This window comes from Hyperolius riggenbachi, chromosome 4, assembly GCF_040937935.1.
Source record: "Hyperolius riggenbachi isolate aHypRig1 chromosome 4, aHypRig1.pri, whole genome shotgun sequence".
NCBI lineage: Eukaryota > Metazoa > Chordata > Amphibia > Anura > Hyperoliidae > Hyperolius > Hyperolius riggenbachi.
This window is the reverse complement of record NC_090649.1, coordinates 35,552,922-35,568,811: the sequence shown is the minus strand read 5'-3', so window position 1 is coordinate 35,568,811 and position 15,890 is coordinate 35,552,922. Positions and strand designations below refer to the sequence as shown.

The following is a 15,890-nucleotide window of genomic DNA, read 5'->3' as shown; positions in this document are numbered from 1 at the left end:
GCGAACTTTGAAAACTAAAAACAATTATGCTGGCCACAAAAGTGATGGAAAAGGTGTTTCGAGGGGTCTAACATCTGAGTTTTTGCATGGCGGAGTGGGATACACGCCAAAAGTCCCGGGGAAAAATCTGGATTTGACGCACAGCAGTATTTTAAGGGCAGAAATCACATTGCATGCTAAATTGCAGGCCTTAAGTGCTTGTGTATACATCAATCAGGGAGTGTAATTAGAGTACTGCTTCACACTGACAAACCAAACTTACTGAGTAACGCACCGCAAACAGCTGTTTGTGTAGTGATGGCTGTGCTGGACTGGTGCGCACCATGGCGAGAGTGCAGGCCATGGCGGTTTCCAAGCCCATATGGTCACCGGGCTAAGGTAGCTCAATGACAGAACAACAGTGACTGTCCAGCTGATCAAATTTGGTCTGTCCACAATGAAGCAACGACCTTATTATCTTGGGTGTGCCCCCCCCCCCCCTTCCCGGGACACTCATATAGCCAGCGGTCATTGCTTTATTGTGATATGCAAGCCCCTTCACCGAGGCAAGGTAACGATCACGAAGGGGAATTGACACATGTATATGCCTTTTGTTTTGTTGTTGCAGCTGCAGTGCAGCCAGAAAAATAAGGCAGGCATGTACACGCACCAGAAAAATTATTATAGCGGCTGCTAAGGCCTTAAAAATTCAGGAATCCGCCTGGAGTCCTGGACCCTGTTGTTGGTGACGGAGATATAATATAACACTGCTTGCGATCACGTAGGTAGGTGCACTACTGAAAAGGTATGCAGGGATTGGTATTACAAATGTGCAGCTGTCACACACACAGGTACCGTGAACAGGTGCAGTGACTGGTGGTATATAACACTGCGTGCGCTCACGTAGATAGGTGCACTGAACAGGTAGGTATGCAGTGATTGGTATTACAAATGTGCAGCTGTCACACACACAGGTACCGTGAACAGGTGCAGCGAGTAACTGGTATATAATACAACACTGCTTGCGCTCATGTAGGTAGGTGCACTGAACAGGTAGGTATGCAGTGATTGGTATTACAAATGTGCAGCTGTCACACACACAGGTACCGTGAACAGGTGCAGCGAGTGACTGGTATATAATATAACACTGCTTGTGGTCACGTAGGTAGGTGCACTACTGAACAGGTATGCAGGGATTGGTATTACAAATGTGCAGCTGTCACACACACAGGTGCCGTGATCTGGTGCAGCGAGTGACTGGTATACAATATAACACTGCTTGCGGTCACGTAGATAGGTGCACTACTGAACAGGTATGCAGTGATTGGTATTACAAATGTGCAGCTGTCACACACACAGGTAGTCACTGAATGTGCTGGGCCTGGCAGTGGCACAGTAGGAATTACCAAGGGGCCAAGGTCCAGCAGCTGCGACTGACTAACAGGGCTGTATATGCAACACAAGTGTCTGTGGGACACACACACAAAAAAAAAAAATAGATCACACAAGAACAACATTAGCTCTCAAAAGAGGAGTGTTTTTTAGCAATAAGTATCAGCAAGGAGCAAGCTAACAAGCCTAACACAAGAGCCTAACTAAGCTTTCCTTATGTCTCTGCAGCAAGCTCTCCCTTCTCTAATTACTGCAGCCACATGAGTGAGTGAAAAGGCTAATGCTGCCTGCGTTTTATAAGGGGGGGGGGGGGGGGCTCCAGGAGGGAGTGTAGCCTGATTGGCTACCCTGTGTCTGCTGACTGTGATGTAGAGGGTCAAAGTTGACCCTAATGATGTAGTATAGGGGGCGGGTCGAACTCGCATATAGTTTGCGGTTCACCGCGAATGCGAACCACCGAAGTTCGCGCGAATAACTTTGTGTGTGAACCGTTCGGGCCATCTCTACCTACCAGCATCTTACAATTGCAACAGCAACTGGTCTGAGTGTATTAAGTGATAAAGATGCTAATCCTGCATTCAAAACTTTCAAAACTTTTTTTGCTGTTATGATTTGGAGTTATCACATACTTAAGAAACACTGGCCTTTTAGTAGTCGGTACCAAAGAATTGCATGCTGGGGGTTCTTTTTATCTATAATCTATTCCTCCTCTTCCCTTTATTTCCCTGCCTAGCTGCTTATCTGAAACCTAATCCCCTACTCACTTGTGTTTACAAGCAAGGCTGAGGTGACTCAGCGATTGGAGGAGACAAGAAAAAAGTAAAGGGCAGAAATGACATTACGAGTTAGCCTTAACTGTGGGCAAAAGACATGGCCCCCACCAGGAACAGAATTCTCGTCATTTACTATATAACATTCACTGAAATCAAAACGTGGACAGTACAATACATGTGCTATGTAAGTAGATCAAGTATTTATCTACTTATATATGTGTTTTTTTCCCTGGCATAGTATGGCTGATCCTACTGCTTTAATAGTCAGGAGATATGGAGATGGTTACACACTGAGAAATAGAGGAAGGAGGAATTCCACGGTCTTACAAAGACGTTTCTTACCTTCCCAGCATGCTCTGCGAGGCACTCTACATTTCTGCCATAGGCCTCATGGCAGGTGCCCTTATCAGCTGATCGACTCACAAGGTCTGAGGTAATTGCCTTGGTTTTCTTGTGGGTAATCTGGCTTTGCATATGTTTATCCAGGTCCAACATCAGCACATATCTCAACAAGCTTCAATCGATGAATCTTCAAAAGCCAAAACGGCAAATAAAAACCAATATACTTATCAGCACATGTAAAAAGATGAGGAGGTGAGGAGGGGATTTTTTTTATTTACACATATTATTAGGTTCATTTTTAGGAGGAGGAGAATTCAAAATAGCCAATCAGCCTAAGCTGTGACATCATTGGTAAGGCGTGGTTACATACCAACATACAGCAATATATAGATACAGGAAGTGCTTCTGATGCTGAAACCAGGAGAATTATCATAAAAGTTTGAATCCTGAATAGCTTACTGCATTCTACAATATGTTGTTACAGGGCCTCTTTCAAGTGAACATTTCGGATCTTTGCTCTGCCCTCTCTCCTATTTTGAATTCTAAAGGTACAAATACACATCCAATTTAAAATTACCAGATATACAATCTGTTCACAGTATTCAAAATCTGTTGGCCCTCATACTATATGGAGTTATTAAAATTGGCCTAAAATTGACCAGTCAAAATTGGATTTGTGCATGCACCCTTAGTCTTACAGATAAACTCTAACCAAGAATTGAACTTCCCAATCAGTAGCTGATGCCCCCCTTTACATGAGAAATCTATTCCTTTTCACAAACAGACCATCAGGGGGCGGTGTATGACTGATATTGTGGTGAAACCCCTCCCACAAGAAGCTCTGAGGACCGTGGTACTCCTGGCAGTTTCCTGTCTGGGAACCTTGCTGCATTGTGGGAAATAGTTGTTTACAGCTGTTTCCAACTGCCAAAAAAGCAAGCAGCAGCTACATCACCTGCCAACACTAAAAATGTTGCCATGTAATAAATGTCAGAATGTAAATCAGGGATTTAAAAGATTTTACAATGGGCAAACACTGACTAAATCATTTATACATGATTATTGTGAAAATGAAGCACTTTTTTTATTACATTATTTTCACTGGAGTTCCTCTTTAAATGCTGATGAGCACGATTCTAAAGCACACCTGAACTAAGAAAGATATGGAGGTTGCCATATGTATTTCCTTTTAAACAATGGAGATTGCCTAGCTATCCTGTTGGTCTTTTGTTTCTGACTGAAGTCTGACTGGATTTTCTGCAGAATCCATTTAATATCGGCGCCGGTCAGCTTGGCACAGGGTGAGCAAAATGGCGGCTCACCCTGCTGCCACTGAAATTATTGGCGGCGTTAATTACTATTACCCCTCTGAGTTGTAGTAACTTGGAGGAGAAGTAATTTGGGGTTTCGGCAATCCCTGGGACCCAGAATTACCCTTGTGCAGGCCGAGGCCACTGCTGTAGCCAAACCAAACTCAGGCGCTACACACCCGCTGTGCGGCAGGAAGGGGCATCGCTGTTTGCTGCAAGCTTGTTTCAGGTGTGTAATTCAGACGCTACCGCAGCCAAAGAGATCAGCAGAACTGACAGGCAACTAGTATTGTTTAAAAGGAAATACACATGGCAGCCTTATATCCCTCTCAGTTCAGGTGTACTCAAATGTTTCACAACCAGAAGTGCCCAGCATTTGGAACAATACTGTCTCATCTATCAACCGCCAATGTGTCATTTAACCTCCTTAGCGGTAACCCCGTGCTGGACACGGGGTAATCCGGCGCGGAGGATTTCTCAGGCCCTGCTGGGCTGATTTGCATAATTGTTTTTTCAAACACGCAGCTAGCACTTTGCTAGCTGTGTGTTTGGTCCGATCGCTGCTGCTCAAAACAGATGCTATACTATGCACTAGAGCCCTAAACTCAGATTAAAACTGCATTTAAAGGAAGGGTCTAGTACTGAACACTCTGCGGGCAAACTGTTTAGGAAGCCGGCAACATACTCCATTTTTTTGCATATACCGCCGCTGTCCGCGCTCCCGCGCTCATGCACGCCACCGCCTGCTCACTCGGAGATCAATGAACAGGAAAAACCATTCCCGTTCGTCGATCTCTGCCCCCCAGCAATGATCAGCTGCTTTTATGAGAAGCAGCGCGATCATTGTGATTTTCCCAGCCTCATTGTGCTTCCTGTAAGCGTACTTCCGGATGCTTACAGGTCGCATGAACAAAAAATTACTGTGGCCATCTTGTGGTCAAATAGTAAAACTACATCCAAAAACATTTTTCATAAATAAATACCTAGTTTTACATTATAAATTAACTCATTACCTCCCACACGCCCCAATTTTTTTTTTTCGTAATAAAAAGAAAAAAAAAGTACAATGAAAAAAAAATACATAAATAGTTACCTTAGGGACTGAACTCTTTAAATATTTATGTCAAGAGGGTATAACACTGTTACTTTATAAACTATGGGCTTGTAATTAGGGATGGACACAAAACGAATAAAAAATGCACCTTTATTTCCAAATAAAATATTGGAGCCAAACATTGTGATAGGGACATAATTTAAACAGTGTAATAACCGGGACAAATGGGCAAATACAATACGTGGGTTTTAATTATGGAGGCATGTATTATTTTAAAACTATAATGGCCGAAAACTGAGAAATAATGAATTTTTTTCCGTTTTTTTATTATACTTCCTGTTAAAATGCATTTACAGTAAAGTATCTCTTAGCAAAATGTACCACCCAAAGAAAGCCTTTTGGCGGAAAAAACAAGATATAGATCAATTCATTGTGATAAGTAATGATAAAGTTATAGACAAATGAATGGAAGGAGCGCTGAAAGGTGAAAATTGCTCTGGTGGTCAAGTGGTTAAGGAAAGAAACAGACAAGTTCGTAATGGAAGTAAACAAATAAAAAAGTAATGATAAGGAAAAAATATTCAGAACTTTCACAAACCTCCCCTAATCATTGGATTGTCCCGTCACTTATATAGTTAGTGACGGGATGCCGAACAGCTGATTTAATTGCGGGGAGGTCAATTAAAACTGCTGTTTTTCTGAAGTATTAATCTCCCTATATGGATGAGGTAGGACTGGTTGGTTGTTCTTATCCCTCTCACCTCTTTTACCTTGCTGCTGAACTAGCAATGCTGCTCTAAAAACACAGCATTTAAAGCCCCTGGCCCTCAACCAGGCTCTTCTATGGACACCTATGTGTGTGCACTGTACTCTCGATTAGTGAATGATAGGTGTCCACAGAAGAGCCTGCTCGAGTGCCGGGGGCTGTAGCAGTGTGGCTGTAGCTTCTGTAGCAGTGCAAGAGAGATGAAGGGGGGTAGGAATAAACCACTGGTCCGATCTCATCCATGTTTGGAGATCTATTTCTTAGAAAAAAACAGATGTTATAATTGACTTCCCATACAAGGGAATGAGCTGATTGGCATCCCGTTACTAACTTAACAAGTAACAGGATGCCCAATGATTAGGGGAGAAATGTGAAGGCTCTGCATATTTTTCCTTATCATTTTTTCTATGCTTTCACCACTAACTTGTCTGTTTATTTCTAAAAAAAAATAAAAAATGTTTATTTCACTATAGTGCCCCTTTAAGTTAATTTTAATAAAATATGGGAAAAGTATGAGGATATTTTTGAGGAAGATAAATTATCAGTGGAAGAGCTTTGTCTAGAGTGAAGATAATTTCACAAGAATAAGGTATACAGTATACATACAGATGCCTTTAATTGCTGGTCCTCTGTGATGTTGAACACAAGAAGGATGATCATGATAAAAATAATTTGACCTCATATTACACCACCAACATAAATTGTTCTGGTCTTGGGAACTTTTAGGAAGGTATTTGAAATCATCTGAAAGCTGTTCATTTTGTTTAAAGCAAAACTGAGGCAGAAACGTACTCACACGTGGGACTTCCAAACACACATGTGTGACGAGAGGTTTTTATCCTCACATTCTGCCTACCTGGAATATTGCTTATCATCCCAGGGGGCTATTTGCTCTCGTGGAATAATTATATATGTATTTTTAGACTTTTAAAATTGGCTTTTAGTAACTATAGATTTAATATGTAGAATGGTAATTTTTAACATAACAAATCAATCATCAATTTAACTAATGACCATCAACATGTGAGCATTTTTTTTATCAATTTATTAAAAAGCAGCGTCATTAAGTTATTAAAGCTTATTAAATAGAAATCGTATTTATAATAGTTAATTATAGCTTCAGCTTATTGGTTGCTTATAACAAAGCAATCATCACTTTTATCATGTCAATTAATTTATGTGAATTTTGGGCATTTTATGATTTATTAGGTAGAAGAACTGAGCGTACTCATATAATTATTAGAGCTTATTAAAAACTAAATTATTAACAGTTAATTATAGTTGCTGACAACAAAGCTAGCTAGCCCACAGCTTTCATACTGCTTTTTATATTATGGGTCTGAACCAATTTTTCTCTTAAGTTTTCTCCTAAGAGAGAACTTCTCACCACTGTGAAAAAGTACCAAAAAGTAAGTGAGGAAGCACCTAGGAGAAAGCTTATGAGAGAAATTGAATTGGATCGGGCCCTGTGTTTCTACTCTTAATTTTTTTTCCCAGCAAGACAGCAGCCTATACTGAGTTTCTGTTGTGGAAACTGCATGGAGACTTATTGGGTGACTGTGACTGATAGGCTGATCTTAGAATAGTGATATAATTAGTTTAATGTTAGTAGGCCTGATGTCTGGAGAAAAATAAATGTATGCTGCAGGAAGTCATCTAGATACTTCCTGTCAGGGGCATAACCATAAATCACGGGGGCCCCAGCTAAATTCTGATCTCCCCCCCATGTTCACACCCTTTTACCTTGCCAACCGCTTGTGAACCTGACAGACTGGGGACCTATATTGCAAGGGTTATAAAACAAATATAGGACACCGTAATTTTGACACTCATAACAAGTGAAGCAACAAAAAACACCTGATCTGAAGGATGAACACCTTTATCAGAGGGTGTGAAGTAGTAGTTAGGGCCCCCTTACAGCTCTGGGCCCCCCTGCGGTCACAAGTGCTGCTCCCCTGCAGTTACCCCCTTGCTTCCTGTCTCCTCTCCCTACACTGATCACCAATGATTCCTGTCCCATCCTTCTCCACCATCCTTAATTGGCACTGTGGCACGTTCTATCCCACATTGCTGCTTCTGATCCTTACTGCCTTCTGTCCTGTTGGTTTTCACTATCGCTGAAGGCTGACTTCCTTATTCTTCATCCCACTCTACTGTGAGTTGTCTATGCTCTTCCCATCCATGCCATCTCTTCTTCACTTATCCCAACTGTTCCATGCATGATGCCATTCTCTCATCTCTTATCTCTACTGGCTCCTTTTGAATTTATTCCTCTGTAAGTGGTCCACGTAGACTGGGATGAGCTAATAGCATAACACACCACCACTTTGGATATATCTGGTAGACTCATATGCCATTATGATATCTAGTTACATAGTGGCAATCTTATAATATTGTGGAGAGATGTCGAAGGAAAAGCAAAATATAAAGAACACTGCAGAGTAGCAAACTTCTCCTGATCGTTAACGGGTGCAGTTTTCAGATCAAAGAGGTAACGTCGGCAGTAAGCTTGCTAAACTTGGTATAAATAGCCAAAGCCAGCAGGGAGGCTGGCAGTTTCTTTTACCACTTCCGTGTACTAATTGATCCTGAGAAGTAATCCTTCCTTGATAGTAGCAGTTTCTCCAAGTGATGGTGGTCCAAAGATCTTGCAGTATCCATCTCTCTAAAGGTCCTCCCGCCACATAAGAATCATAAGAATGCCTCTATGATTGCTTTGAGCAATTCCTCCACTGGTAATGTGGTTCAAACAGAAGGTCTGTTGGTTTCCTGTTCTAAGTTCCATGACCAGGGCAGGGCCCATGTGATTACCATCTACATAAAATAAAACTGTGACACCCAAATGGAGTTTAAAGGCCACAGCTTTATTACAGAATTCAAATACAACAATAAAGAACACATTAAACATTATGAACAGAACATGTGTGACCGCACGCTGCCAGGTCCCATAACAATGCCTTTTGATCTTCGTAAATGTCATCGTACCATCCACCAGCCTTTGTTTCACCATTATGCCACTGACTTCACCAGTGACAACCATGATGCCATTAAATTAACTAATGACAACCATAATGTCATTAACTTTGTTAATGACAACCAACCATTGTACCGTTATGTTCCCTAATGGCACCCATATACAGGGACAGACTGGGACACTAAGGGTCCACCAGGAAAGTTTCAGCCTGGGGCCCCCTCCCTGACCCCCCCCCCCCCCATTTGGGCTCACATACGCATGTACTCTAGACATTTTGTGCAGATGTCAGTGCTATATAATTAATTTGGCAGGACATTAGACTATGGTAGGGAATAGATTGTGAGCTCTTCTGAGGACAGTCTATAACAGGTAGATTGCTGCATGTGGCGCAGATAATTAAGTATCCAGGTGCCTTACAGTACACTAAATAAATAGCCAGGTGCATCAAAATAAAATAATTTAGTAACTAAATGGGCCCTGTATACATAAATTAAGTAGCCCTGTTCCCCAGAAAATAGAATTAAGTAGCCACTAGCCAAGTACCCATATATATCAGTATTAGGTAGCCAGGGCTGGCTGGGGAGGGCTGGGTGCTTTGCTGGGTGCTACTGCCTGCAAATCTGGGTGGCCTTAGAGCATGCAGGGCCTGAGGCAAATGTCATATGAAGGGCCTAGAGCCTTAGTATAGTAGCCCCCAGTATAGGTAGCCAGTTATAGGTATCCACAGTAGTATAGGTAGTTAGATATAGATGCTCCCGGTATAGATAAGTTATAGGTGTCCCCATTTTAGGTAGTTAGCTATAGGCAACCTCAGTATAGGTAGCAAGTTATAGGGGTCCCAAATATAGGTAGTGAGCTATAGGTGTCCCCAGCAGTGCTGCTCATCCAATATTCGGGTATCCAAACTACCCAGATAATCCAAAATGTTTCCATTATCCGAACTTTGAATAGGAATTTCGATATTTTTTTAAATCCAGATAGTTAGTTCAGATATCCGAGCAGAAGCAAAAATCCCTTTAAATGGCAAAAGTCCCTTTCAAAGGCATAGGGAGAAAGAGAGAGAGAGAGAGAGGGGTTTGGAAGCAATTTAATTTAAGCCTTTTTCAGGCTACTTCTGGTTTTCTACCCTGACCCTGATCTGAATCCACCCGAATATCCACTATATTGGGGTTCGGATATCCAAATCTACTTGGATACCAAAAAGTTCGGATTCCGATATCCGATTCGGATCCAGATATCTGGGTATCCGGATCTGAATTCAATTCGGATTTTGAAAACGGGTATCCGAGCAGCACTGGTCCCCAGTGGGATCCGTTGAAAAGGGCTCCTGAGCTGCCTGTATAAAAAGGGCGCCTCCATAGACATCAGTGTTATTTCTGCAAATATCAGCTACAAGGTGGTGAAAAAGGGCGCCCGAGTTTTGATAAAGCCTACAAGCAGGCGCCCCTTGGTAGCCCATATTTTATTTGGCTACTTTTGGCTACAGTAGGGCACCCCTTTGTAGCCCATATTTTTTCTGGCTACAAGGTTTTCGGCTACAATAGGGCAGTGACAGAGATGGCAGCAGTATGGCTAAGAAAGAAAAGTCAGATTTTTGCCTTTTGCACAACAATTTTGATATTCGTTAATTTTAATAGACAATTAGATATTTGCCCTGTCTCACTTATGAGAAGTCTAATGTCCAGGCATCTCATGGCTATATGAACATCTTTATTTTTCAAGCTATAGATTAAAGGGTTTCACAAATCTTGCAAAACTTCCATGTCTGATGGCAGCAGTCAGATGACCCCCGTTACTTCTGGAGAGGACAGAGATGGCAGCAGTCAGATGACCCCCGTTACTTCTGGAGCGGACAGAGATGGCAGCAGTCAGATGACCCCCGTTACTTCTGGAGAGGACAGAGATGGCAGCAGTACGGCTAAGAAAGAAGCATCAGATTTTTGCCTTTTGCAAAACAATTTTTATATTAGTTATTTTAAATAGACAATTAGATATTTGCCCTGTCTCACTTATGAGAAGTGTAATGTCCAGGCATCTCATGGCTCTATGAACATCTTTGTTTTTCAAGCTATAGATTAAAGGGTTGAGCATTGGGATGATTGCTGTGTACAATACTGCTACCATTTTGTTAGTGCCCTTTGTGTCCGAATGCTGTGGCTTCGTGTAAGAGTGATTAAGATGTGGAATGCATTGCCAGAGGAAGTAGTTATGGCAAATTCTATATCTACATTTAAAGGTGGCTTAGATGCTTTCCATGCGTTGAAAGACATCCATGGCTATAATTACTAGGTAATGCCCAGTGGTGTTGATCCAGGGATTTTATCTGATTGCCATCTGGAGTCGGGAAGGATTTTTTTCGCTTTTGGGGCTAATTGGACCATGCCTTTTAAGGGTTTTTCGCCTTTCTCTGGAACAACAGGGATATGTGAGGGAGCAGGCTGGTGTTGTACTTTGTTTTCCAGATAAACTCGATGGGCGTATGTCTTCAACCCAAATAACTATGTAACTATGGAGAAGTCTGTCGCATCAGGGATGGTCATAGTCAGCCAACTTCGCTACGCTGGAACTACGCATAGTTTTACGCAATTATGCTTCGCCAAACTACGGCTTCGAAATCAAATATTCACTTCGTATGCATTTCGTAGACTATGCGTTAAAATACGCAATTACGCGTAGTGCGAAGCGTAGTGTATGCGGATGCTTATGCCCCTATGCAGAAAATGTTACACATTAATTCCTTTTTAGATGCATATACCGGGAGCTCTTATATGCGTGGCTGGATGGTGTAATGGTTAAGGGCTCTGCCTCTGACACAGGAAACCTGGGTTCAAATCTCGGCTCTGCCTGTTTAGTAAGCCAGCACCTAATCAGTAAGGAGTTTCTTGGGCAAGTCTCCTTAACACTGCTACTGCCTACTGAGTGCGCTCTAGTGGCTGCCTTGCAAGCGCTTTGAGTCCGACAGGAGAAAGGCGCTATACAAATACAAATACTGCAATGCGTAAATTTGTAAGCATACAATCGCACGTGGAAAATTAGACGCGAGTAATGCATACATAGTATACTATGCAATACACATGTTAAGTATGCATAGTGGGCATAAGCTACGCGTAACACTACTTCGCTACGTGTAAATTCGTAAGCGTAGTTTTGAAACATCACCTACGAATTATGATGCGTAGATGCGAACCACGATGCGTAAATTTGCACTGGCGTAGTTTCTGCTCATCCCTGTGCAGAGGCGGATCTGGAGGCGTGCACATAGGGCAGCTGCTATAGGCGCCCTTGTCACTCACCTCCCAGGGGGCGCATAAATGAGAAAAACCCCTCTCCCTCCCAGCCAGGTCTGATCACCTCCTGGCTCCTTCCCATGGCGATGATCGGCAGCCAGCACTGTACAGCAGTAGGAAACGTTTTCCGTGTCCGTGTCCCATTCACCTCTCTGCTGCTAACGTCGCCCGGGCAACGTCGGCACTGCTCACATCTCCCTCCTGATTGGCTGCATGGAGCCCTGCTGGGGCTGATGGGGGATGGAGCATAGAGGAGAACAAGAGTCTGCGTGCGTAGCTGCTGCCAAGTCTAGTGACACAGACAGTGAGTGAGTGTCTTCTTATGGCAGGAGAGGCAGGAGATGAAGCTGATAGCTGATATGTGTGAGGTTACCAGAGCAGAGAGAGGCAGGTCCCAACAATAAAGATAAGATAATTACTGCTGAATACTTCCTGTCCTCTCTCTGCTCCCAGCATGTGTTTTGCTTTCTCTGCCCCCTCTCTCTCCTGTACTGTGTATCATGTTCCTGGTGTGATGTTCCAGCCAAACGGGACTAGTGAAGATTGCCCTTGATTTCTCTCTTTCCACACAATCTGTTTCTCCACCTCTTTATCTCCCACCCTTCCTACCTACTCTTTTTTTTTTTTCCCTCACTTGTGTCCACCCCCTGCCTTTCCCACACTTCTTACTGTCCTCCATTTCCCCATCTCAATCTCCGTTCTCCCTGCTCGTCTCCCCCCCCCCCATCTATTGTACCTCCCTTAAAAGGTAATTTTAATCAGGGATGGTCTTTTGAGTAGCTACCTGGATTTGACATGTAAATAATACAGCGGTGACTGCGGGAGATGGGGGTTACCTTACCCATAAGTCCGTGGGATCATATGCGTTCCATTCACGTCACACGCAATGTGTGTGACACATTCCATGTCACTACCACACTTCCTTCTGACTTGAAGGAGAAAACGCGATAGTGGCGTGGGGAACGCGTCACACATTGCGTGTGACGCAAATGGAATGCATAGGATCCCACGGACTTATGGGCAAGTTAACCCCCATCTCTCGTGGTCAGCGCTGTATAATTTACATTTCGAATCCGAGTAGCTACGTCTTTTGCAACACTTTACAGAGCATAGTCATGTCACTGACTGTCCTCAGAGGAGCTCACACTCTAATCCTACCATAGTCATAGTCTAATGTCCTACCGTATTATTATTAGAGATGTGGTGAACTGTTCGCCCGGCGAACATCTCTGGAGCTCTTACTACTTCCGGGTCGCACTGACCCGGAGTAGTACACCTGCGCTGCTTGGCTGAGCGCGTCCTAGATCGCGCTCCTGTTGCCGGGCACTCTCTGCGCATGAGCGTGACGTCATTCATGATGTCACGCACACGCGCAGAAAGTGCCCGGCAACAGGAGCACGATCTAGAACGCGCTCCGCCGGGCAGCGCAGGCGTACTACTCCGGGTCAGTGCGACCCGGAAGTAGTAAGAGCTCCAGGGATTTGGAGATGTTCGCCGGTGAACGGTTCGGGAACCGTTTGCCACATCTCTAATTATTATTATTATTATGTATTTATATAGCAGTGACATCTTCTGCAGTACTTTACAGAGTACATAGTCATGTCACTGACTGTCCTCAGAGGAGCTTACAATCTAATATCTGCCATGGTCATAGTCAAATGTCCTACCATATTATTATTATGTATTTATATAGCACTGACATCTTCTGCAGTACTTTACAGATTACATTGTCATGTCACTGGCTGTCCACTGACTGAGGAGTAATTTTTAATTGTGGGGTGCACAAATGACTACCTTATACTAATATCTAGAAGCACAAGTCTACCTAATTCGGTTGTCTGGGGAACATATCTACTCAAATTCTGTATATACAGGGCACTTTGCTACTTAATTATCTTGGCGCTCTTGGCTATTTAATTTCCTTATCTTGAGGCACCTGGCTGTTTTTATTATGAGGGAATAAGACTCTGCTTGGGGGCGGGGCTGGGGATGGGGGGGGGGGCGCAATTGTAGTGTTTGCCATAGGCACTATTTTACCCAGATAAGCCACTGTCCCTGTGTCCCATATAAAATGACCAACACCACAAGTTGAGACACACATGTGGAAAATGCTTTGTACTTTTCCGTATTGATTCTCATGATGGCAGCTATAATATGGACATATGAGAGAAGGATTAGTAGCAGAGGGGTAAAAAGCACAATGGCACCACCCACCAGTTTCGAGATGTTAATTGATGAGATGTCAGATGTCACTGCCTTTATAGAGTACCTTCCCATCCAAGAACACGATTGCACAATTGGACAAAAGTGCTTTCAAGCTCCCCCTGCAGGATCAGAACCCCATTAATGATGCAGGTAGGGTTTCACAAATCTTGCAAAACTTCCATGTCTGATGGCAGCAGTCAGATGACCCCCATTACTTCTGGAGTGGACAGAGATGGCAGCAGTACGGCTAAGAAAGAAGCATCAGATTTTTGCCTTTTGCAAAACAATTTTTATATTAGTTATTTTAAATAGACAATTAGATCTTTTTTCCTGTCTCACTTATGAGAGTTGTAATGTGCAGGCGTCTTATGGCTCTATGAACATCTTTATTTCTCAAGCTATAAATTAAAGGGTTGAGCACTGGGGTGATTGCTGTGTAAAATACCGCTACTATTTTGTCAGTGCCCTGTGTGACTGAATGCTCTGGCCTTATGTACATGAACAAGGCCGTCCCATATAAAATGACCACCACCACTAGATGTGAAACACATGTGGAAAATGCTTTGTACCTCCCTGAACTGATCCTCATGATAGCGACTATGATGTGAACGTATGAAATGAGGATTAGTAGCAGTGGGGTTAAAAGCACTATGGCACTGCTCACCAGTTTTAAGATGTTAACTGATGAGATGTCACTGCAAGACAGCTGCATTAACAAAGGGACCTCACAGAAAAAGTGGTTGATGGTGTTGGGGCCACAGTATGTTAACCTGAAGGTAAAGTATAGATCCAAAGAAGATATGATGCAGCCAATCAAAAATGACAAGGTGATCATCCACAAACAGGCCATAGTGTCCATAATTGTATTGTAATGTAAAGGATGGCAAATAGCAACGTAACGGTCGTAGGCCATGAAAGCCAAAAGAACACACTCAGTTTCTGCCAAAAACAGATAAAAAAAGACTTGCATGGCACAGCCAGTGTATGAAATACTCTTCTTCAAGGAAAGAAAGTTCACCAGGACATTGGGAACAATGACTGAGGTAAAGCAAATGTCCAAGATGGACAGGTTGGCCAAGAAGATGTACATGGAGTTGTGCAAACGTCTGTCCATCCTCACAGCCACTATGAGGAGAAGATTTCCAACTAGAGTGGTCATGTAGATGATCAGGAAGATAGGAAACAGCACAACTTGCACCTTGGGGTCTTCTGAGAGCCCGAGAAGAATGAATTCAGTCACATCACTCTGGTTTTCAGAATACATCTTTAGGAATCCAAAATGTTAACTTTCACCAAGAGTTTGTTTGTTTAATGAGGAAATTATATTAAACAAGGGTGATATACATTTTTGTAGAATTACCTGTTGAATATTATAGAGAGAGACACTAACATTGTCATTTTTGGGGCCTTTTGTGAGATGAAGAATTCTGTATGAAGAATGATACTTTTGAGTCACTCAGAAACCATAAAATATAAGTGAAGAACACAGTAATAGCCTCTAAATAAGATGATGTTTTTTATGTATACAGAAATCTTCCTACTTGCAGTTGCAGTAGGACCAGGTGAGTACCTATTATACCTAATACCTAACTGGCCCAGTTTGTATCTTGTTATTTTCAAGACCTTTCTTTATTGTTTGACCCCCATTCCTTACTAGTTACATTGAAACAATTGCTATAATAACTGCTAGTCAAGCTCAGATGTAGGTGCAAATTGAAAATAGTATGGGAAAAGGAGAAATCAAAGAGTAATCCCCGATGCCAAGCATGCAAGAAAGTGGTGTTGGGCAAAACCAGCATGGCTTGTGT

At 42.7% G+C, this 15,890-nt stretch overlaps 1 protein-coding gene across 1 annotated transcript; it reads right to left on the bottom strand.

Moving 5' to 3' along the window:
- Positions 1–14,398: 14,398 nt before the first annotated feature.
- Positions 14,399–15,346, bottom strand: LOC137504608 (olfactory receptor 2D3-like). The gene has a single exon (XM_068233192.1). It carries the CDS (start codon positions 15,344–15,346, stop codon positions 14,399–14,401), a length of 948 nt encoding a protein of 315 aa, XP_068089293.1.
- Between the last annotated feature and the right edge of the window lie 544 nt (positions 15,347–15,890).

Coding starts and splice junctions, on each gene's coding strand:
- LOC137504608 (XM_068233192.1), bottom strand. CDS start 15,346: ATGTATTCTGAAAACCAGAGTGATGTGACTGAATTCATTCTTCTCGGG.